Source organism: Anoplopoma fimbria, chromosome 20 (assembly GCF_027596085.1).
Source record: "Anoplopoma fimbria isolate UVic2021 breed Golden Eagle Sablefish chromosome 20, Afim_UVic_2022, whole genome shotgun sequence".
NCBI lineage: Eukaryota > Metazoa > Chordata > Actinopteri > Perciformes > Anoplopomatidae > Anoplopoma > Anoplopoma fimbria.
In genome coordinates this window covers 930,933-953,503 of record NC_072468.1, presented here as the reverse complement: position 1 = coordinate 953,503, position 22,571 = coordinate 930,933, and the positions used below count along the sequence as shown (strand labels likewise).

The 22,571-nt window shown below is 38.2% G+C and overlaps 3 protein-coding genes across 3 annotated transcripts; all 3 read left to right on the top strand.

Moving 5' to 3' along the window:
* The first annotated feature begins 1,197 nt into the window (after positions 1 to 1,197).
* On the top strand, positions 1,198 to 9,033 carry hibadhb (3-hydroxyisobutyrate dehydrogenase b). The gene is made up of 8 exons (XM_054622120.1): positions 1,198 to 1,317; positions 2,228 to 2,388; positions 2,486 to 2,595; positions 2,685 to 2,806; positions 6,436 to 6,569; positions 7,071 to 7,147; positions 7,263 to 7,419; positions 8,594 to 9,033. The coding sequence occupies exons 1-8, from the start codon at positions 1,248 to 1,250 to the stop codon at positions 8,753 to 8,755; spliced, it is 993 nt and encodes a 330-aa protein (XP_054478095.1). The 5' UTR covers positions 1,198 to 1,247; the 3' UTR covers positions 8,756 to 9,033.
* Positions 9,034 to 13,120: 4,087 nt separating this feature from the next.
* On the top strand, positions 13,121 to 14,256 carry hoxa13b (homeobox A13b). The gene is made up of 2 exons (XM_054621947.1): positions 13,121 to 13,751; positions 13,982 to 14,256. The coding sequence occupies exons 1-2, from the start codon at positions 13,121 to 13,123 to the stop codon at positions 14,218 to 14,220; spliced, it is 870 nt and encodes a 289-aa protein (XP_054477922.1). The 3' UTR covers positions 14,221 to 14,256.
* A 6,583-nt stretch (positions 14,257 to 20,839) lies between these two features.
* hoxa11b (homeobox A11b) lies at positions 20,840 to 22,535 on the top strand. The gene is made up of 2 exons (XM_054622057.1): positions 20,840 to 21,419; positions 22,303 to 22,535. The coding sequence occupies exons 1-2, from the start codon at positions 20,840 to 20,842 to the stop codon at positions 22,533 to 22,535; spliced, it is 813 nt and encodes a 270-aa protein (XP_054478032.1).
* The last annotated feature ends 36 nt before the right edge of the window (positions 22,536 to 22,571 follow it).

Below are 22,571 nucleotides of genomic sequence, written 5' to 3'. Positions count from 1 at the left end.
AATAACTAACAGTGATGTAATGGAACATCAAGTCCAAGTGTAGAACATAAGCAATACAAAAATAGTCAAATAACTTATTATGCAATGTCTCCTTTTTACTTAATGCATTTATTTCAGAAGTTAGTTTTTGTTACTGGTTATTTTGTATATAAATGTTTTACATACTTAGTTCAGCTTACCCTGGTCAACAATGATACTTAATGATAAATAATGATTAGATAATGCTCCCAGTAGACCACATGACACTAAAAACATCTGCAATACAAATACACTGTGCAATAAAATAGTTATAATAGTTTCTGTCTGTAATATTTCAGTTACTGTAGATTCTTTACTTTTTTTTACTGTTTTTTTATTGCTCATTTGCTTATTTATAATACTTATTTTTGATCTTGTTTTTTTACTATGTCTCTTGTTTGCACTATCTATGCTGCTGTAATCCTGTAGATTTACATCAAATAATAATAATAATAATAATACACTTTATTTGTATAGCACCTTTCAGCACAAATTGCAGCACAAATTGCTCTACAAGGAGGGGAAATTGACACAGAATGAACATGAAAACTGTAATAAAATGTCCTAATTTATGTTAAATAAAATGGATTATATTTGTAAAAAACAAGATAAAAATGTAATTTAAAAAATAATACATATTTAATACAGTCTATGAATTCATAACATAAGATGGAAAATAAAACCCACTAAACATTAAAATGAAGGTTAAAAATATCAGTACCGATATTCCCAGCTGTCATATAAGATAAGATAAGATAAGATAAGATAAGATAAGATAATCCTTTATTAGTCCCGCAGACTTACAACAGCGTAGAGTAAAGTGCACACAAGAGACATAGTAGAAGAAGACAAGATAAAAATAAAAAATAAAAAAGTAAAAAATGAAAAATAAAATAAAACAAGTATTATAAATAAGCAATAAAAAAAAACAGTAGAAAAAACAACAATAACTGAAATATTATATTTACAGACAGAGAAAAAAACAACAACCATTTTAACTATTTTTAACTTTTTTAACTATTATTGCACAGTGTAATGTGTAAATATATACATTGTTGAGAAGTCATAAATAGGCATACAATATATGTAACACATCTATCTGTTGAGGCGGAAACACGTAACCTGCAGCTCAGTGGGGCCGTACTGCGCATGTCTGCTATTTGACTGAAGGCAGAAGACGTCATTGACGTGCGTAGTTACGTCAGACGTAAGGTCAAGAGAAAAGAAGCATGGCCGCCGTGCTGAGAGGGTCTCGGTACCTAGTTGGAAAGTGTTGCAAGCATGTTGACTTTGCACTCGGTAAGAAGGACAAACTTAGCCCGTGTTAGCATTGTGTGTGTGTGTCTCCTGTTTACTGTATAATGTGCTTTTGTTACATTAAGGCTCTTTGTGTCACGAAAACGCTACTTTTGCGTGAAATGCTCGTAGGAAGAGAAGTTTGAGCACATTTCTGCTGGACTGGGTTTAGCTTCAGTGGCTTCAGTTAACAATGTACTGGTGAATGATAAACAGAGCTATGTGCTAACAGTCTGTTGCACAACGCTGGAAGGTTGCAGTTGTTGGCATGTTGTCCTGCTCTGTCCTGTCTCTTTTTAGGCAGGTTATGTAATGTCAGTCATTCTTTGGCATGTCAGTGCATCCGTGGAGAGATGAAGGTGGCTCTGTGTGGCCATTTAAATCCATGAGCTTCTGAGGGACAACCCAAAAAATCATTTTCTTTTTAACATAACATTGTTAGCATTCACTTTCAGTTTACACAACAAGGCCAGTATTTGCTAGGAAAACAACCTCATAGGATATCTCTCTTTGTGTTATTAGTCTCAATATTAGCACCAATACAAAGTTATTTCTTAGAACTTTATATGAAATAGGCTTGCTTGTCTTTTACAAGAATGTTTTGTTATCAACGATCAGCAAAGTAAATATTGAAAATGCTTGCTGCCATTAGATTAGATGACTTTGGCACTGAAGGGCAATTACATTGGAATAACATAAACTACCAATTTAATGAAATTTAACACCTGAACAAGGGTTTCTTACTTGGATCTGATAGTTTTGTTTTTTTCATTATTTACAGAATAATAAGATGTTACATACACAGTGTTGGGGGAAACGAAGCATCTTGACTGACAGACGGATGGTTTTGTTCTTGACTATATAACAAGGATATCACATCCAGTCATTGATCCATGTGGCTGTTATGTCTCAGTCTCCACTAGGTCGATGGCCTCGAAGACACAAGTGGGGTTCATCGGTCTGGGAAATATGGGAAACCCGATGGCAAAGAACCTGCTGAAGCACGGATACCCAGTCATCGCTACTGATGTGTTCCCGGAGTCCTGCAAGGAAGTGCAGGAGCTGGGCGCTCAGGTGGGAGTGTAAAATGCACACAAGGCTTTTTCATATTAATACGGTTTTCACCTGTTTGTCCTCTTCTTACCTTGTGTTTTTGTGTTTTTTTTCTCAGATTGTGGATAATCCTGCTGAGGTAGCAGAAAAGGCCGACCGCATCATCACCATGCTCCCCTCTAGTCCCAATGTCATCGATGTGTACACCGGACCCAATGGCATTCTGAAGTAGGCTTAACATTTGTTTCTCTTTCAATACATGCAAAATAACCGCATAGATTTAACTCAGATTCTTAATCATGTACTTTTCTCAACAGAAAGGTGAAGAAAGGCTCCCTGCTCATTGACTCCAGCACCATCGACCCATCTGTTTCAAAAGAGATGGCTGCTGCTGCTGAGAAGATGGGGGCAGTTTTTATGGATGCACCTGTGTCAGGAGGTACATTTGACATTTTTCTTCTTTAGAGAGGTGTTTGATTTAACTTCATGGTCATTTTGTAGGCTTTTATGGAGCTCTAAACTGTATTGCATTATACAGAGGTGTTACGAATCCTATTACAAGCTTCCAGTGCCCATGGTGACGTCATGTTTTGTCATGCCAAAGGTCTAAAACCCAAAGATATTTAGTTTGCTATCATGTAAGTCTTAGGAAAAGCAGGAAGATGGTACCGGTCAATTTTACCTTTTTCTGTTTAAAGCGTTACTTAAACATTTAATCAATTATCAGAATAGTTGCAGATTTTTTTTCTGTTGCTTGATCACTCAACTAGTCATTTAATATGTACATTACTGGAAAGGTTGGTTCAACAATCTATCTTGCATGATCATTACAGTGTTACAGTCCATGTTTTGTATGTGTAGGGGCCATTACTCCCGAGGCAACATATTTACTAAATTCACAAGCTGCCTTAATGTTTCACCAAGTTGAACTGTGAATAGACATTGACAGTTCAGCACTTAGTTTTTCGATGGTGTTAATTTCAGTTACGTCCAATACGGTTTATAAAGAGCAGCAACCGCATCTATCTAAGGACGAACATGCAGAACTCCACAAGAAGGATTGGTCACTTGCCAATGCGTCTTGTTGAGTCCGTGGCCATGTTAAGTGCTACACTGTTTTTTGGTTTTTTTTCTGGAACTGTTGATGCAAGTAGCTAAGGACTGAGCCATCTCGCTTCCTTCTCATTCCGGTTGAGAGTAGCACATCCGCAGTACAGATCAGGCTCTCGCAAGAAAATGGCGACGGGTAACGACGAAGCTCTTCTGAGCTGAAGCGCAAGCGAGCTGTTCATTTATGGTGGAAACAGAGGTTTAGTTTGTTAGCTTTACCGGATCTGAGTGAAACTCCAGATTATTTCACTTAAATAAGAGATCAAACATGACCATTTAATTAGTTTATTTTAATTGTATAACCTCTAATAAATAATTAGTGTAGGGACAAATAGGAATTGACTTTGTGCAAGCAGATTTCTGACCCACTTGCACGACTGCTCAAGTGAAAAAGAAAAATTAAAAAACCACTAACGTGAACCGTGAAGAGGAGGGGGAGGAGCAGCTTCTCTCTGCACAAATGTTCCAAACTGTTACGTGTGCGCTCTCTGACTTTCTTGGGGGTCCACACAGAAACACAGTTTGTTTGAACTTGGCCTCGTCAACGTCAAGACAGCCACTTTCTTTGAATTGATTTTGCTGCATTTTATAGCCCAGCCCCAAAGATTAGTAATGATTTATATGCTTCCTTCCTGTGGTAGTGCACATGGATTAAAGTTGTCCAGCTCTCTGCCTTGAACTTGTGTGTGTGGTGCCGGCAGTTTAACTAGTGCAAACTGAAGCGTATGTCATACTTTGATATATATATATAATGTCAATCTCCTAAATGAAACTTTTTGTACATCTTCAGTGGTCTGACAGAAATCAATAGAAGAACAGTGGCCTATAGTGACTGTTTAATCCAGTGTGGTTGGAGTCTATACATAAAAGCACACATGGGGACATAATTGAGTCCACATGTGTGTGACGTGTGAAAAAATTTAAGAACCAGATGAGATAAGGGCCATCTTTCATTTTACACAGACTGGGATGCATCCCAGTCAGCCCTCTAGAGTATAGAGGGCTGAAACGAAAATTCGGGGACTGGTTTACTGGTGGTAAAGAGGAGAAATATATATTGAGAAGGAGTTCACATTGGTGTGTGTTGATTTCCTGGGGGAGGGTTATCTCTGATAGGGAGTGACCACTTGGTTTTCTAGTAAATCTTACCGAACAACAAATTATGTTTGACATAAATGCTGCCTGTTGGGTATTTCTTAGATTTTTAGTGTACTCCAAAATATGGTCTCATAAAACGACAACAGTTTCATTTTAAATGCATCTGAGTTTTCAGCTATTGCACAGTTCAAACGAATGCTTCTGCTGGAGAAAATTCACAAATCTTTCTGACGGCTATGGTATTCAAACTAAAGGCTGTGTTACGTAGTGACTGTCTCACTCTGGAGAGAGAAATACAGCTTTTGTCTGCTTTTGGACCATGAACTGAAACGTTTTATGGCTTTTGTGCCGTTAAGATATGTTGTAACTTCTTTTTCAGTTGCTTTAGAAATTAAAGAGGAGATTTAAAGACTTCAACTATCCATCATAAATTCATTAATATTAAGTTTTTAAAAATTGACCATATATATATGCGCGCGCGCACACACACACACACACACACAGCATGTCTGTGAGGAAAAAGGCAGTTAAGTTGCAACAAACTTCTTGATCATATAGTACTTTGTAATATTATTACTGTGAATTGCAGAAATATTTATCACATTGACATCTTAACTCTGTTTGTAATACATTTTTTAATTACTCCTTTTCTGTACACATTCTGAATCCATTAGCCATGCTTTAGTTATTTCTCAGCTTGACTGTTGTAACTCCCATTGGACTCCAGCAGCACAGTCGTTCTACATTCAAGTTAGAACAAAATGCTGCTGGCAGACTGCTCAGGACGACTAGGGAGAGGAAAACGTAATGTAACACCCACCTTGGCTTCCCTCCACTGCCTTCCTGTAAACTTTCGGATTAATTAGAAGACTATGTTGGTTAATTTCTTGGCACCCATGTGCCTTGCACCTGGTTATTGTATATTACAGAGCTTTTAACCCCATGTGAACCTGAATGCACCGTCTAATGTGCAAATGGATTCAGAAACGGCTGCTTTAAAATCTACTAAAGGGCTGACCAAACTTTTTCCAACAGTGTCACAGATCTTTGGACTGACTTTCTTAGAGAGAACAGGCTACATAGGTTGTTGTCATCGTCCACATTTTTTTTTAATGACTTACTTTCACAGGCTTCCTGTGAACACCTAAATGACTGAAAAACTTTACTGTTTATTTTACTTCACATTGCTATTTTTATGTTCTTATTTTTTATGTAGAATTTAACCTTTACATTAAATAGAGTTTTCTTCTTTATTAGTTTTTATGTGAGGCATGTTGTAATTCAGTTTTGATTAATTTACAGTGAGTTAGTCCTTGTAGTTCCAAACTTCCAAAGGAGGCAGACACATTTGTTTTACTCAAGAAACATGTCCATATTTATGTTGGACTATGCTCAGACATCTTTTATTTTGCATTTGTATTCCTTTTATTAGAGAGTCAGTAGCACAGAGATGCAGAGCTGACTAGAAATGTGTGGAGAGAGATGAGAACGACATGCAACAAAGACATTTAAACGTGTGTTTCAGTGTCTTCCCCATCTCACTCAAACTATTCTGGTTGTACTGCATCTTGATGTTCCAAAACAGCTTTGTCAATCAGGAGAATAAAGGGTACAGAGATAAAATATATGGACAGGTGACTGTTGTCAGACAATGCAACACTTGGTGGAAGTTTGATGGACCGTTCATGTGGTTTTACTATGAACTTCAGTGTTAAGTGTCCAAAAATAAATAAAAAATCTGTCAAAATTTGACACACATGTATCATTAACGATGGTAGCTGCTATTCCAGCTACTTTGAGAAGCCTGCTGTAACATTAATTTCAGCACATTATTTTGATTGCACAATTTTGCATCCCCAGGTGTGGGTGCGGCCAGTTCGGGTAAACTGACTTTTATGGTCGGAGGTGCAGAGGAGGAATTTACTGCAGCCAAAGAACTGCTCACCTGCATGGGAGCTAATGTGGTGTACTGCGGTCAGGTTGGAACTGGACAGGTAGGCCTTCCTTTTTTTTAAGGAACCACCATGATGCATTAGTAATTCAAGTGTTCTTTTTGAAGTCTTAATATGTAAATATAGTAGTGAGTGTGTGTGTATGTACAGTACCAGTCAAAAGTTTGGACACACCTTCTCATTCAACTACTTTGAAGAATCTAAAATATAAAACATATTCTGGTTTGTTGAGCATTTGTTTGTTTACCACAATTCCATATGTGTTCCTTCATAGTTTGGATGTCTTCAATATTAATCCTGCAAATTTCCCTGCTGCGGGACTAATAAAGGATTATTTTATTTTATCTTATTTTATTAATCTACAATGTAGAAAAAAATTAAAATAAAGGAAAAACCATTGAATGAGAAGGTGTGTCCAAACCTTTGACTGGTACTGTACTTGTTGCTCAAATGTTCAATCAAATAAACATTTCAGTCATAAAATGATAGTAATTATTGTGTTGGTGATGTTATGAATTCTAATATACTGCTCTAATGTTACAGGCTGCTAAAATCTGTAACAACATGCTTCTAGCCATCGGAATGATTGGGACTTCAGAGACCATGAACTTGGGAGTCAGGTAAACAATCTCATGGATAAAAATAACAGCATATAAATAATATCATACAATCAACAACACACACAGCATTAAGACACTTTGTGTAAATAACACAGAATTTATCTTTCACTCACAGACTTGGTCTTGATCCTAAACTGTTGGCCAAGATCCTGAACATGAGTTCAGGTCGGTGCTGGTCCAGTGACACCTACAACCCCGTGCCTGGAGTCATGGAGGGAGTCCCGTCTGGGAATAACTACCAGGGAGGCTTCGGCACCCAGCTGATGGCTAAGGTCAGTTTAATGACCTTGTCTGCACGCCATTTCCTGAGACTGCAATTACGTTTGAGCATTAGTGTTTCCAAAACCATTTCATCTTTAGGTTTGTTCACGTTGACCATGTCCTCACAAATATGAGAAAATAATTAGCATATTCTGTATTTGTAATAGTTTATTTTAATTTAATTAGTGGGGAGAAATAATTTGTTTCTATAAGCTCCAATATCTTTATAGCAAAAAGATTAAACAAATGTATACTGTGTTTTGTTCTCATCCATATACTGTATGGAGTGCTGCAGGGACAACGTGTATTTTTAGGCCAAACCCTGGAAGTTAGCGACGCACTGGTTCCTTTGACAGAAAGCCAATGGGATTTTTCCATCGGCTTTTGGATTCATGCAGAAAATAACCCCTATAGCAAACACAAGTTTGTGATACCTGCATGTTTTGTTGAACTAGACAATCTTCACAAATGAACACCACTTCAATGTTTTGGTTTTTTTAAGCGTGATTGCGGTCGGTAGAAATAAAACGATAACATTAACGGTTATAAACTAACTACACCATGGTCGAATGAGTATAAAGAACGAGGCGGTGAAGGCGCACCAGCCTATGGTTGGCGTTCTGTACGCTGATTTAACCACTTGTTCGTGACCGCCTCTTGTAAGACATGTAACATTTTAAACAATTCCCGAGAGGGGTATTTTACATATAGTTTACATCTGATGCATTTTTTTTATATAGTTGAACACAATATTTTAAATATATCTTGTATATCTCGTGTTGAAAGCTAACCAAAAAAACATTCATAAAAACCACTGACCTCTTGAGGAGGGAACAGGAAGTTCTACAATGCTAACTGATTACCTGGTTTCAGGAATCATTCCTGCAGCACTCTGTATGTACCAGAGTTAGAAAAAGTCAGCAAGGAACTCATTTCTGTGTTATATTCTTTTCATGTGACAGTGTTTGGGGGGGGTAAAATACTTTCTTAGATCGCACCACTTAAAATGATTTGGTGAACTACTCTGTAGTAGTTTACATCTCCCCTAAAAGGCAATCAAACTCATATTATTACAACAGAAATTCTCTGTGGTGTGGACTGGTGGTTTTGGTTTAGAATTTAATTTTCAGCTTCGTTGGGTTTTTTTTTGTTTTTTTCTGACATATGTTTGCTTTTCTTTTTCAGGATCTAGGCCTCGCACAGAACACAGCCACCAACACAAAGACTCCTGTCCCTCTCGGCTCCTTAGCCCATCAGATCTACCGTATGATGTGCGCACGCGGTTATGCCAATAAAGATTTCTCCTCCGTATTCCAGTTCCTGCGTGAGGAGGAGGGCGGCCAGTAATTTCAGCCTCCACCCCGTCCACAGCCTGGCCAGGCCTGGCCCTGCACAGGACTAACATAGCGTAGTTACGGTGCATTTTGCCCTGAGGACTTTCTTTTTCAAAGTTGTGAAAGACATGAAACCAAGAGAGTTCCAACACAGCCTGACCGACCATGTGAGCACTTCTCTCCTATTGGAAATCATGTTTCCTGTGTGATCTAGTCTACTTTAAATGCAGCACTCCTTTCAGTTTTAGAAGCAAGTGAACTATCATATATCTATATATATATATATATATATATATATATATATCTATATATATATATATATATATATATATATATATATATATATCTATATATATATATATATATATATATATATATATATATATATATATATATATATATATATATATATATATATATATATATATATATATATATATCTATATATATATATAGTGGATCCAAAAGATTAGCAGACTGTCGAGCAGTGGCAGTTCTGCAAATCTTCTTTTAAGTGTCCGGTGGGAATCTTTCTTGTTAAGCTAACTTCTTAACTACTGCGAACACGATTTAGTCTCTACATATTTATCTATTGTCTATTGTTTGTGATCATTTCTCTATGTTGCTGTTTTTTTTTTCTGTTCACGAGGGATACTTCTCTTGACATTGGAATTGTTACTTTTGGGGGTAAGAGTGTTAATATCATATCCTGTTAGGAAATAAAGACAAACAGGGATGTCTTAAAATTTGTGAACATTTGAATTAACCTACACATATTATTGAATAATTAGATTTTCATTAATGGCTCTAGATGTAAACTTGAATTTAAATATATAAAATATGAACAGATTTCCATCAAACAACTGGAAGCACCACACATATTCAGTGATTTCTGCTGATTTGTTTTAGTACCAACAAACTTGAATTACATTTATTATATAAGAGCTTAGCGTGGCCACAACTTAAATAACAGAATTTCTTCACTCCTCCAACTTGCAAACGCATGCAGCCAAACCTCAGGATAAAGTATCGCGATGAAAACGGTCATGTAAACTCTAAATGACTTGAAAATGTCCCCTTCATGTCTCATATCCCTCAAATGTCATAGTTTACGTTATTATTATTTAATCTATAACTACATTTTTCAACCAGTTCTCCTCTAATTAAGATTTGAATATCTTTATTACACATTGTCTACAACTATGAACCAAAGTTGTGACCGACTAAATGCTTCATGCAGTCGATCATTTTGGGATGTGAACCTCTTTCCATCCCCACCTCGGCCAGACCAGGAGGGCCGCATGTTTCTGATCTAGTTTGCAGAAAGCCTCTGAGGGGCCACGGAGCCAGAGGTCACACGATCACAAGACAAACCCATAAAAAGTCCATTAAGCTCTGTAGGCTCAGAGCCGTGTTGCCATCTCCTTGATGGGTAAACAGAGCAGCACTTTGGTCTCTTTAGGCCTCCAGCAGACACACACACACACACACACACACACACACACACACACACAGCCTGACGTCATCCCTCTTGCTTATAGCTTTATTACATTTTTAATAAGCTTTGCATTCAGTCTATTTGTTTTTGTCCTTAAATTCCGCGATGAAAGATTTTTTTTTTTTTTTTTTTTTTGCATATTAACTTCATTTAGCAACTGCATCAGCAAATAATGTAACGTTTTGTTGACAGGCTGGTTAGACCTGACTGCTAAAAAAAAAAAAAAAAAGTGCGGTGTTGCATCTTAACACTGATGACTTTTTACAAAATCTATTTTACTGTTTTATTAGTTCAGTTGTTCATAATTCAAATGCCAGCCTCTTCAATAAGCCGGGTTTGTTTATGTATCATTTTACATTTGGCATTCAGAGAAATGACTCCGGTGTTTGGTGAAATCGGTGTTTTGTTTTTTTAATATTGATCTCCCTTTCCAGTGTAAAGCCAGTGTATATGTATATATATATATATATATATATATATATATATATATATATATATATATATATATATATATATATATATATATATATATATATATATATATATATATATATATATATATATATATATATATATATATATATATATATATATATATATATATATATATATATATATATATATATATATATATATATATATATATATATATATATATATATATATATATATATATATATATATATATATATATATACTGTATCTATATTGCCCACAAAAAAACAGACCTGCCGTGCAAGTCAAAATTGTTGAAATACTAGAATGAAGGATAGCCTCTTTTTTTTTGTTGTTCATTTGATTACAATGGGTAAAAAATAAATGTATTTTATATATTTTTATATTTCAGGCTTAGCGTAACAATTTTAGTTTTTTTTTAGTTGTAAATTGGCGTCAACGTTCAGACTTTAACTTAAATAAGTTCTATTTGCGTGTGATAATTAATGAACTCATTAACGACCGTTACTAATAATAATAATACCTTCTCGGTTATGATGGTAACTAACACGATTTATCTTTATTTGAGTATTTTCGTTTGCATGTTTGGGAATAAATAGCCTGGTTTGTGTGAGTGGGAGTGTTTGCATATTGGAATGAAAATGAAACAAACAAACAAATGAAATGTTGAGAACTCCTCCACTGTTCTTTAACTGGCTGCTACAGCTGCTGGATGCAGAGAGCCTCTAATGTGAGAACAACGTGGCTGGTTTTGGGCTGCAGTGACTTCTGTCCCAGCCAACACTCACTTTATCTCAATGGTTTCATGCAGAAATCGAAGAAAGTATAGACACATGTTCTATACCTCTAATGCATTAAACAAGTTACCGGTTCGTCCATCATCGGTCGGTTATCATAAAGCAATAAAAACAAAAATCAGATTGAAACTATTCACTTGCATAAAACATTATGCCTTTTCCCTGAAATGTAGACCTCTTGCCTACAAGCTATGAACTTGGCCCATAAAGATTTACAGCCTCAAAAGGTGGGAAAACTCTATTAAAAATAAAAAAGGTGCTCAGCTTTAGTTGGGTTTACATTTCTCTGCGTCTGTGGTCTCACATTAGAAAAGTAATACAGAAATCAACTCTGGGAGTTAAATCAGAATATTGTTTGACACTAATCGTAACCTCTTCAGTGCAGCACACAGCTGAAGGTTTTAGGCGAAATCTTTCATATTTTGTTTTTATTTTTGCCCTACAAACTCGTGGAGGATTTGTTTGTATATGTGGCTCAATGCAGACGTGTTTAGCTTCCTGCGAGGAGATGAAGAGCCCAGATATGGAGGTATTTACGCATAATGTAGAAACATGTCTCCTTCTTACACCAGAATAAATCATCTGGAGCTTTTAATTCGAACATTTAATGCCAATTTATATATATGTTTCTCATCGCCAAAGTCTGATAGGATTAAAGAAAGAAGAGATCACTTTTATGAAACTTGTCTTTTAAAAAAAGAAAATGAACGAAGTCTGTTATTGAAAGCTCCTCTTCGGCGTTCATCGGTGTTTTCTCTTCAGGCTTCCTGGCTCAGAGTGCTTATTTGGCCAGACAGCAACTTTCAACTTGACCTTGGCCTCCAGCCTCTTAACCCTCATGTGGGAGAGTGCAGCCAAATGTGGCATGCTTTTGGTATTTTGGGGACACTAAACTGGTCCACACTTCCACGTTGCAGTGCCAAAAGCGAGAATTATTCACATGTATTAATGTTGTTATAGTATCCCTTTTAAATGTATCCATAAGGCATTGAACTGTATTTATTTTCGCATGCATAATCCTTAAAAGCCACATAATTTAAGAACATGATGGTATACTTACTAACAGTCTGCATTTATTGAATGTCAGGGCCTAAAAAGCTTAAATCTTTAGACACAAAACTATACGATTATTTTAAATCAACATATCTGAAATCATTTCTGTTCTGCTCTCAGAGAGCTTGTATGAACGAAATGGCACGCGTAATTACGCACACATTCCCCCTAAAATATCCATATATCATATAGATTTCTTACTCATTGTAGTAGCCTACACAATCATTCAAACAAGCCTTTTGTTGTGGCACTTCATGACAGACAAGATTGACTCTGCATCAAAGTTTCACTCAGTTTGAGTTCCGAATATATCAAAGTGAAGATAAATATACCCTCAGGGCTTCTCTGCGTAAAACATCCATATCTGCATCTCAACAAGTCACAGCCTGATCTGCACTATCTGATTCTACATGTTTATCATCTCCTTTGCATATCACGTGTTTGGCCCTGGCCAATAACCTTGCGATCTTTATGGACTCAGGCGTGTTGGTATCGTTACTCTGCCCGAGTCCCTGTCTCTGCTCAGTCGAGGGGATTTTGAAAAAGAGAGAGTCGTCTCGATGTAGGGCATGCTATGACCGCTCCTTTACTCCTCCACTCGCACTGGGTTGACCCGGTGATGTTTCTCTACGACAACGGCCTGGAGGACAGAAGCAAGAACATGGAAGGATTTACTGGAGGCAATTTTGCTGCAAACCAGTGCAGGAATCTGTTAGCACATCCAACCTCTCTGGCTCCCAGCACCACCTACTCTGCGAGCGAGGTGCCAGTCTCTGGCATGGGGGAGCCTGGCAAACAATGCAGCCCCTGTTCAGCCACCCAGAGCTCACCCAATGCATCTTTGCCTTATGGATATTTTGGCAGCAGCTATTACCCGTGCAGGGTGTCACACGGCAGCGTGAAGGCGTGCGGGCAGCCCTCTGGTTATGGGGATAAATACATGGACTCGTCGGTGTCTGGTGAGGAGTTCTCCAGCAGAGCAAAGGAGTTTGCGTTCTACCAGGGCTACTCCTCTGGTCCCTACCAGCCCAGCTACCTGGACGTCCCTGTCGTACCTGCCTTGAGTGCTCCCTCTGAGCCCAGGCATGAGTCTCTGCTGCCCATGGAGCCCTACCAGCCTTGGGCCATCACCAATGGCTGGAGTGGTCAAGTTTACTGCACCAAGGAGCAGCAGACAAATCCTCTGTGGAAATCCTCGTTACAAGGTATTTTTTTTCTTGTTTTATGACACGTATACACACACATATATATATGTTTAACATAATATTTCATGCATGCAATGTCAAATGTAAAAGCTTGTATTTATGTGTTGATGTTCAATTAAGCGCTTGAAATAAGAAAAAATCAAATAGAGATGTGGAAATATTTTTTTTCGTTTTCTCTCTGGTGCACATGAGCAGATTAAAATGTAATTCTTCATGTTTCCTCCCCACAGACACTATATCTGGTGGAGACAACTCTGTCCGCCGTGGGAGGAAGAAGCGTGTTCCCTACACCAAGGTGCAGCTGAAGGAGTTGGAGAGGGAATACTCCGCCAATAAGTTCATCACCAAAGACAAGAGGAGGAGGATATCCGCGCAGACGAATCTGACTGAGAGACAAGTGACAATCTGGTTCCAGAACAGACGTGTGAAGGAGAAGAAGGTCGTCATTAAATTCAAGAGCTCCAGTTAGCTCTGGAGACACTGAGAGGAGGTGACGGACCTTCATCTGCGCTTTAATTTATTACATTATGAACGGTTCTCCGTCTGTTCTGACCTTCACGTTTCCTTCCTTAATTGGAACCAGTCGATGACAGAAGATCGGAAATGGGCTGCAACACGTTGACCAATGCGATTCATCCTTAAAACATATACAATAAGAGTAAGAGCAGGCCTTAAAAGCACCAAACACCCCGAACAATTCTGCGCTTTTATTCCACTTAATCCAGAAATAAAGGCTGGAATATCTGACAATAACTATGTCGTATTTAGACAGGGATGCAGTGGTAAACTGGCACATTATGTCCCCTCACAATGAAAACAGGCAAAATTAAACAAATAATTAAATAAAGCTACATTTCAGCAATAATTCAACAGGGAAAAAAATAAAGAAAATATGTCTATACTCTGTCCTTGGACATGCAATAGCGACAGAATAGTACAACAATTCATGATTTAATTATTTAGATAAAGTCATTCATGAGTTTATTTAAATAAATCCTTTCCATTTAGAATAATAATCTATGTGCTACTCAGCCAGGATCGGATTCAATCGTTATAAAGGTGAAACTAGCCAAAGCATTTCAACAGGTTCTCCCACACTGTGTCCACGTCACTGTCTTTCTTTAATAGACACAATAAATCTACTGCCACAGACTGACCTTTGCAATTTTCGTCCGTCAGCCAATGTAAGCATATTTAAACATGTAAATACTATCTGACTGCAACTATTTAGTCCATCTTTTTTATTTTTTTGACTGCAATAGCCAAAGTTTGACAATAAATGTTTGAGAGACGCAGCGTGATCTTTGTCATTTTCATTCATATTTTTGGACATTGATGCTTCATCATCAAAGATCAGAAACCCTGATGAGCGTTCAGAGGGGCAACAGGCCTCTGAGGGCTTCAGACATCAAGAGTTCTGTCGCCATCTAGTGGCGAAGCTTAGTCAGCACACTGTGTGTGTGTGTGTGTGTGTGTGTGTGTGTGTGTGTGTGTGTGTGTGTGTGTGTGTGTGTGTGTGTGTGTGTGTGTGTGTGTGTGTGTGTGTGTGTGTGTGTGTGTGTGTGTGTGTGTGTGTGTGTGTAAAATGCTTATTTATATCTATTTACCTTTCAAAACGTCATATTTCAGCTTTGCCAATTAAGGTAGAGAACGCAAAACCTTATTTCTTCAATAAAATATGTCTTTAGGATTCTATGCAAATAGTTTTAGGGCTACGGGACAAAGGATACAAGTTTAGGACAGAATTAAGAAAATATAATAGATGAAGCCTTTTTGAAGTAATGCACAGCCCAAAGCCCATGATAATGATGACTTATTGTAATTGTTATGAATTGTCAATTCTTCTTTCTTAGTGATATAATTTGTTCGAAATTGATAATGAAAAATGATCTATCGAATTACTCGGTTTCAATTCATGCATGTGGAATCTGAAGCCTTTTTTGTTGACTGCAATTCAAAATGTCGTCACTAAAATACCCGTTCCATTTTTTTAAAGCATTATCCAATTCCTAATATTATTCATTTACTGACACTCATTCTGAAAAAAAACCTAAATATTTATGTTGCACTCTGTTTTTATGTGCGTTAACAATTCAAGTTTTCACATGACCTGTTCTAAAGGTAATATGTTTTAATTTTGTGTGAAAGAATATCATTTTGAACCCGACATTTAAAGTGAAAATCCATTTGCCGGAACTGGATTTAAACAAAACCTTAGTTTATGAAACGTGTGAGACAGCTGGTGTTCAGGCCTGTTCATCCACCCTCAGCTGAGAACAACGCGTCACTTATGTTGTCAGTATTGCTATTAAGGCTTACCTATAATGAAATGCTATATTATTATTGTATTATTGCGTTCTTATGATCCACATTATCTCATCACATATCGAATAATTCACATAGATGTCAGAACTAATTAAAACAACACAATGTAAAATATTCCCGATTCTTCTATTGAATTAAAATATGTAATAGCAGAACCTCCAAACAGTCCAACTCTTCTGACAAATGCCTGATCATTTTAGAAAAGAAAATTGAAGAAGAATATTGAAATTGTTTCCTAGAAGCATATTACCTGCTTTGATTGGTTAACTTATTGGGAATGATAGGGCTGTGTTGCTGTGATTCTTCTTCTACCTTGTTGAGATGGAGTTCCTTCCCTCCAGAGGTGTCCCCTCATAGGTGTCCCCTCCAGAGGTGTCCCCTCCATAGGTGTCCCCTCCATAGGTGTCCCCTCCATAGGTGTCCCCTCATAGGTGTCCCCTCCATAGGTGTCCCCTCCCCCTCCATAGGTGTCCCCTCCATAGGTGTCCCCTCCATGTCCCCTCCAGGTGTCCCCTCATAGGTGTCCCCTCATAGGTGTCCCCTCCATAGGTGTCCCCTTGTTGTTCTGTGTCACTGCTCCCCCTAACAGCCAAACTGATTAATGCACCTCACTCCAAAAAGCCCCGTATGCAGGACTGAAGCGTGCCACTCTACATACAGTCTACACTGCTATAAATCAATAACTATTTAAACCTTTCAATTTACCAAGGAGGGAAATTAAACCCATAAAGATTAAAAAAACAACGACACAGTAACAAATAACTAACTTTAACAGAACTGATGTGACTGATATCAATGCCATTAGCAGTGTTTAAATCTGAAAGTGTGTGTGTGTGTGTGTGTGTGTGTGTGTGTGTGTGTGTGTGTGTGTGTGTGTGTGTGTGTGTGTGTGTGTGTGTGTGTGTGTGTGTGTGTGTAAATGTAAAATGCTTATTTATATATATTTACCTTTCAAAACGTCATATTTCAGCTTTGCCAATTAAGGTAGAGAACGCAAAACTATGTCTTTAGGATTCTATACAAATATTTTTAGGGCTACGGGACAAAGGATACAAGTTTAGGACAGTTAAGAAAACAGTGTGTTTGGTGGTGTTGACTGTTGTACAATGAACTTCAGACAGAAGGAGTCTTTATTTTGAATTTAACTGTACAGTTGAAGAAAAGCTGTAATTGTTGGCACAATGTCAGCTGGATGTTGGATCAAAAATGTTAATTACCATTTGTCTCTGACTTCTGCGGCATTTTATTTTAATGATGTTTTCATATGTATTGCATCTCACCACATATCATAACGGTAATGTATCACATAGAAATGCATTCATCATAATAACAACATAGTTGGACAATAGAAAAAATAAACATTCACAGTTTCCAAGTGAATGCAGTCAGACAGGAAGTGTGATTGATGTGTTTTAACATTTCAGCCCCCTGTATTTATGTGTTCTCACCACATCTGCTTCAATGCCAAACATTCGTGGATTCATGCGAGGTTGGATTTCTGAATCCAGAAAGTTTTATTGTTTTTTATAACTGAGCTGTAAACCCACTAACAGTCCACTGCTTCCGGAGGAGCTGTCAGACTCCACCATCTTCTTCTGTTTGTTTTTTACACCTTAATGACTTCAGACTTTATGTTATTTTTAGTTTAATGGTACCTGTTGTGTGCTCAAATTGATGTATTTTCCTTGTTAAAAAAATGTTTTCTCCTAATACACCAGTTCATTTTAAATAGTTGTTTGTTACCATAGAAACCATGGACCCTGTGGATTTAAGAAGATGATTAAAGGAAAACGGTTTTATCTCAATTAATACAAACAGCCAATTATCAATAAAGCTAATCCTAATTTTTCTTGCAGCCTCAAACTCTCAACTATAGTCTTGCAAATAATTTAGTTTCATTCATTTGTAAATATTTATTATGTCTTCAGGGTGTTTTTTTGCCAATAAAGTTGCGGCTATAACACTAAAAAAATATCTGAGTAATAAATCAGTTTGCAGAGTAAAAATTTCAAATCACCATAAATATGAAAATGTCAAGGGATTAAGAAACATATTACTCTTCAAGCAGTTGATTGTCATCCAATGTACATTATGAGTCCCCATCGCTACAATTCAAAACCTGCTTTCTGTTTTATTGTTCCTTTAGTTCACAGACGACCTAAATGAATAGTGCTCTGATGTTTCTTTGTTTACACCATTAATGCTCACCAACATTGACATTAAATGCAAAGTTTCATCTGCTGCAAGCTCATAAACTCTTTAATTAGGCCACATGCATAAAGAATACCTGTAGTCTATTTTCTTGGCACAAACATGACAGATTACTTTATACTTTAAATCTGAACCGGCACATTTTAACTAAATATTATAAAATGGCCCCTTGTGAAATGGACTCAGGAAAGACCGCAAGTGCACACAGATTTCCAGCAGTTAAGTTAAACCACAGCCTGCTAAAGTGTCGAAGGAAAAAATTCTGAGTAACCAAAAAAAACATGCTTTTATTTTTAAAAATCCCCTTTAGAGGCCTCCGGACAGAAACATCACCCACCGGCTCTGAATAATAATAATAATAATAATAATAATAATAATAATAATAATAATAATAATAATAATAATAAACCGGCTGTAAATGGACTCATACCTTCAGATGTCGCATTTCCTGCATTGGAATAAATATCATTTATTTGTTCTCCTGAGGTCTTGAGCTACAGGCATCAGGCCAAAGCTATTTATTTAATCAATCCTTCCAACTTTATTTAACTCGAACCTTTCAAGAGATTATCTCAGCAACGACACAAATTATATCAACACACTTTTTGCTGTGTTAATTGGTTTAATTAACCATTTGTATTCAAATAGTTAACCCATCTTTGGAGATGACCTTCTTAATACAAGTCCTTATTTGCCTTGATTAATAGGATGGGCTAAAGTGGATCTACGGACATTTTTATGGAAATATATATATTTTCCACATTTATTTTTCTTATTTTAACAACTGGCTGGAGGTCGAGGTTTACTAGCATTCTGTTTATATACAGCCAACACTCGATACCAAGGAAACATCCTCACCTATATTATATTACTGACTCGGGTATAGCCTTATATATCAGTCTTAACCAAGTGTGGTTGAAATGGTTTGAAAACTGTTGTTAATCCATAAAATAAAGAGGTTTAATGTGACACACTAGGCCTCTCCTGCAGCCTTGGCCTGCAGTCTGTCTCTGCATGTGAACGAGTAGCTGAAACATTCACAGTGGAATAAAAATAGGAATTGTCGTCAAGTGTATCACGTACAACTATTTTAATCGCCAAAAGAATAACAGTTCAACATAGTAACAACTCACCGGTGAAGTCAAACAGCAAAGCACCTGGACGTGACACATTCACAAGCTTTGATGTATGAGAAGTGAATTTGGACTAAATTCTAAAATTGGCAGCATAAGAGGATTAGTGATATGTGACACATGTGCCCACTTACTCAGCCGTGGTGACAAATGAAAATGGATTGGAGTTTTGGAAATAGCCCGTGTCCAAAGATTTATATTGAGCGTTGCAGAGAGCGAACAGGCGATGCACAGACCAGTACACAACCAGTACACAACCAGTACACAACCAGTACACAACCAGTACACAACATCATGTTTACAGGAGACCTTAACGCATGCGTAATGTCGCCTGGTTTGGCCCCGGATGAACTTCATTCAGGTTGCTTCTGGCCCTCTTATCATCTTTTACACGTACAAACACACACAATGTGCATGCACTTAACCATAACTGTGGATATAGTGAAGTCATCGTCAGAGTCCAGCTGGTTTGCTTTAATGACCCTGAAACTACTGGTCCAAACAACCGAGATATACCCAGGCTGCCTGAAAGGCCTTTGTCTGTTTGTCCTCGGTGCCAAACTGGACGGATGCCTTACAGGGTGCAGCATGACTCCACTGGGCCACTTGTGGACTAGAGGAGTCTATATTTAGCCCAGATGAGCTATATTCAATCCCACAGATAGGCCAAATTCAAACCTGCCATTTGCTCGATTATGAAATCATTTAAATAGATTTTGATTGATTACATTTCGTCCGATGTGCGTCACAGGCCCTGTTTCTTTTTTTATTTATTATTTTTTATAAAATAAGACCCGTCATATCGAGCTCAAAGTTTTTTTCTATTTGTGACTTTTAAAAGTTATTTTTGCCTCTGGGATTAAGTCACACACATACATAGCAAAGTCCAAATCGCGTTGCCTTGCTTGGTCTAAAAATGTCCTCTCTGGTTGCAGACTCAGAGGTTAAGGTGAGGGTTAAGGTGAGGGCTGCATCTAAAAACACACCTAAAGGTAAAACAATGGCAGGTTAAGTAGCTTGACGTGAAATTGGGTTTACATCTTATCCTGTTCTTCTTTAATGTGGTAGTTAAACGATAACCAGCTATAAGTCACAGAAGCTCTACAATGAAAAGAGCTCGTGTTTCAAATGCTTCTCAAAATAGCCCAAATTGTGCAGATTGATCAAAATTCCCTCTCAGTATTTTTCCTTCCCCATACAGCCAAAGGTCCAACTCCTCCACTCATATAGCCTACACATTGAGGCGTAGGCTATCTGTCATTTTGTGCCAGTGGTCACATGGCTTCTGGCCCTCAGGAATGGATAGAGATGGATCCCCACGTCAGCTTGTAGGTCTGAGGCTTTCTGCTCCAGCAGTCTGACGGCAGCGCAGCGCAGTGGAGGAACTATGAGCGGACGGTTTATTCCAAACAGCAGAATATGGATTTGAATGAGCGGATTTCTGGCTCCAATATGTATTTACCGAGCTGCACTTACTACGTCTCCGGAGCAGACTTCTCAGGGCTCCCACATTACTTAACCCAGAGCCAGTCCTCTTGCCCCATGACATACCCCTACCAGTCAATGCCACAGGTCCCGTCCGTGAGAGAGGTGGCGTTCAGAGACTATGATGCGTCCAGTAAATGGCACCACAGCAGGGGGAGCCTGGCACACTGCTACCCGGAGGACATGGTGCACAGGGACGGCTGGCCGAGCCCGACCTCCCGGGGTGCAGAGATCCTGGTGAAGGGTAGTCACTCCAGCAGCTCCTCAAACCCGACTCCCGGCTTCCACGGCGTTGGGAGGAACGGGGTCCTTCCACAGGCGTTCGACCAGTTCTTCGACACCGCATACGGGATCGCAGAGAGCAGCACGACGCCGACGACCCATGCACCAGACCCGGACAGACAAGGAGCCAAAAGCAGCCCTGCTCCGGATCATGCATGCTCGGACATGTTGGAGAGCTGCAGCCCCAAGTCGTCCCCCGGCCACAGCGACGAGAAACACAGCAGAAGCAGCAGTGAGTAAGGCAGCTGAAAGCGTTGCTCTTAAAGCTTTTTATATGCTGTTTTATAAGCACGGAGGGTTTATGGAGGGCCTGCACATTCACCCTATAACACAACTATGTTATAAACGACAAGATCACGTGCTTGGGATTGAAATTGGCCGTGAAGACTTGAGTTCAGCTTGTCTTCCAAGATTTCAAACAAGATCTCAACTTTACTGCACATGTGATCATTGCATAGCTGGCCTGTAAACTTCATTTATATGGCAAATAATATTCATAAAATACCATTGAAATAAGAACATTTTATATATCCTAAACCTCCAATATTCGTGTCCATGTGATTATAATTATCATAACAACGTATATAATTTTTATATATTTCTTGGTTTATTCTGGCTCGACTAAAGTGGCTCTTGAGGCGTTTTAATGCAGCTTTGTCGCAGATGAAGCCTTAAACCCTGCTCCTTATTCAAAGCTAAATATTTACAAATTCAAAGGATTTGTGAGGATTTCATTCAACAACTGCTTCTCATGTCGTTTCCCCCCCACTAACACTCCAACAACAACAGCTTTTTACGAACAGTGAAATCAAAAGCGAACAATAGAAGCTGAGCAGACACTCGATACTCTGGCTGTGTCTTTAGGCCTCACTCTTAAAAGCCAGCCGGTATGCTTTTTACAGATTTCAGTTTTCACAACTTCCGACATGCAGTCCCTTTATGTCCGACATGTCCAGTCTGTGTTTACAGATCCTGGTCATGTAGGCCTGAGAGGAGGAACCACTTGAACTCCAGAGCTCTTGCAGACCACCACCCATGATTTCATGCCGTTGTATTGAGTCTATATCTCATGTGGTGACCTTTGCCTTTTTTTTTTTTATTTGTTTATCTCTCAGGTGGCCAGAGGACGCGCAAAAAGAGATGTCCTTATTCAAAGTATCAGATCAGAGAACTGGAGAGGGAGTTCTTTTTCAGCGTTTACATCAACAAAGAGAAACGCATGCAGCTCTCACGGATGCTGAACCTGACAGATCGACAGGTCAAAATCTGGTTTCAGAACAGGAGGATGAAGGAGAAGAAACTGAACAGAGACCGTTTACAGTACTACACCACGACCCCCCTGCTATGAACCTGAACAAAGACTGTCACTGACATGCAGCCAGTC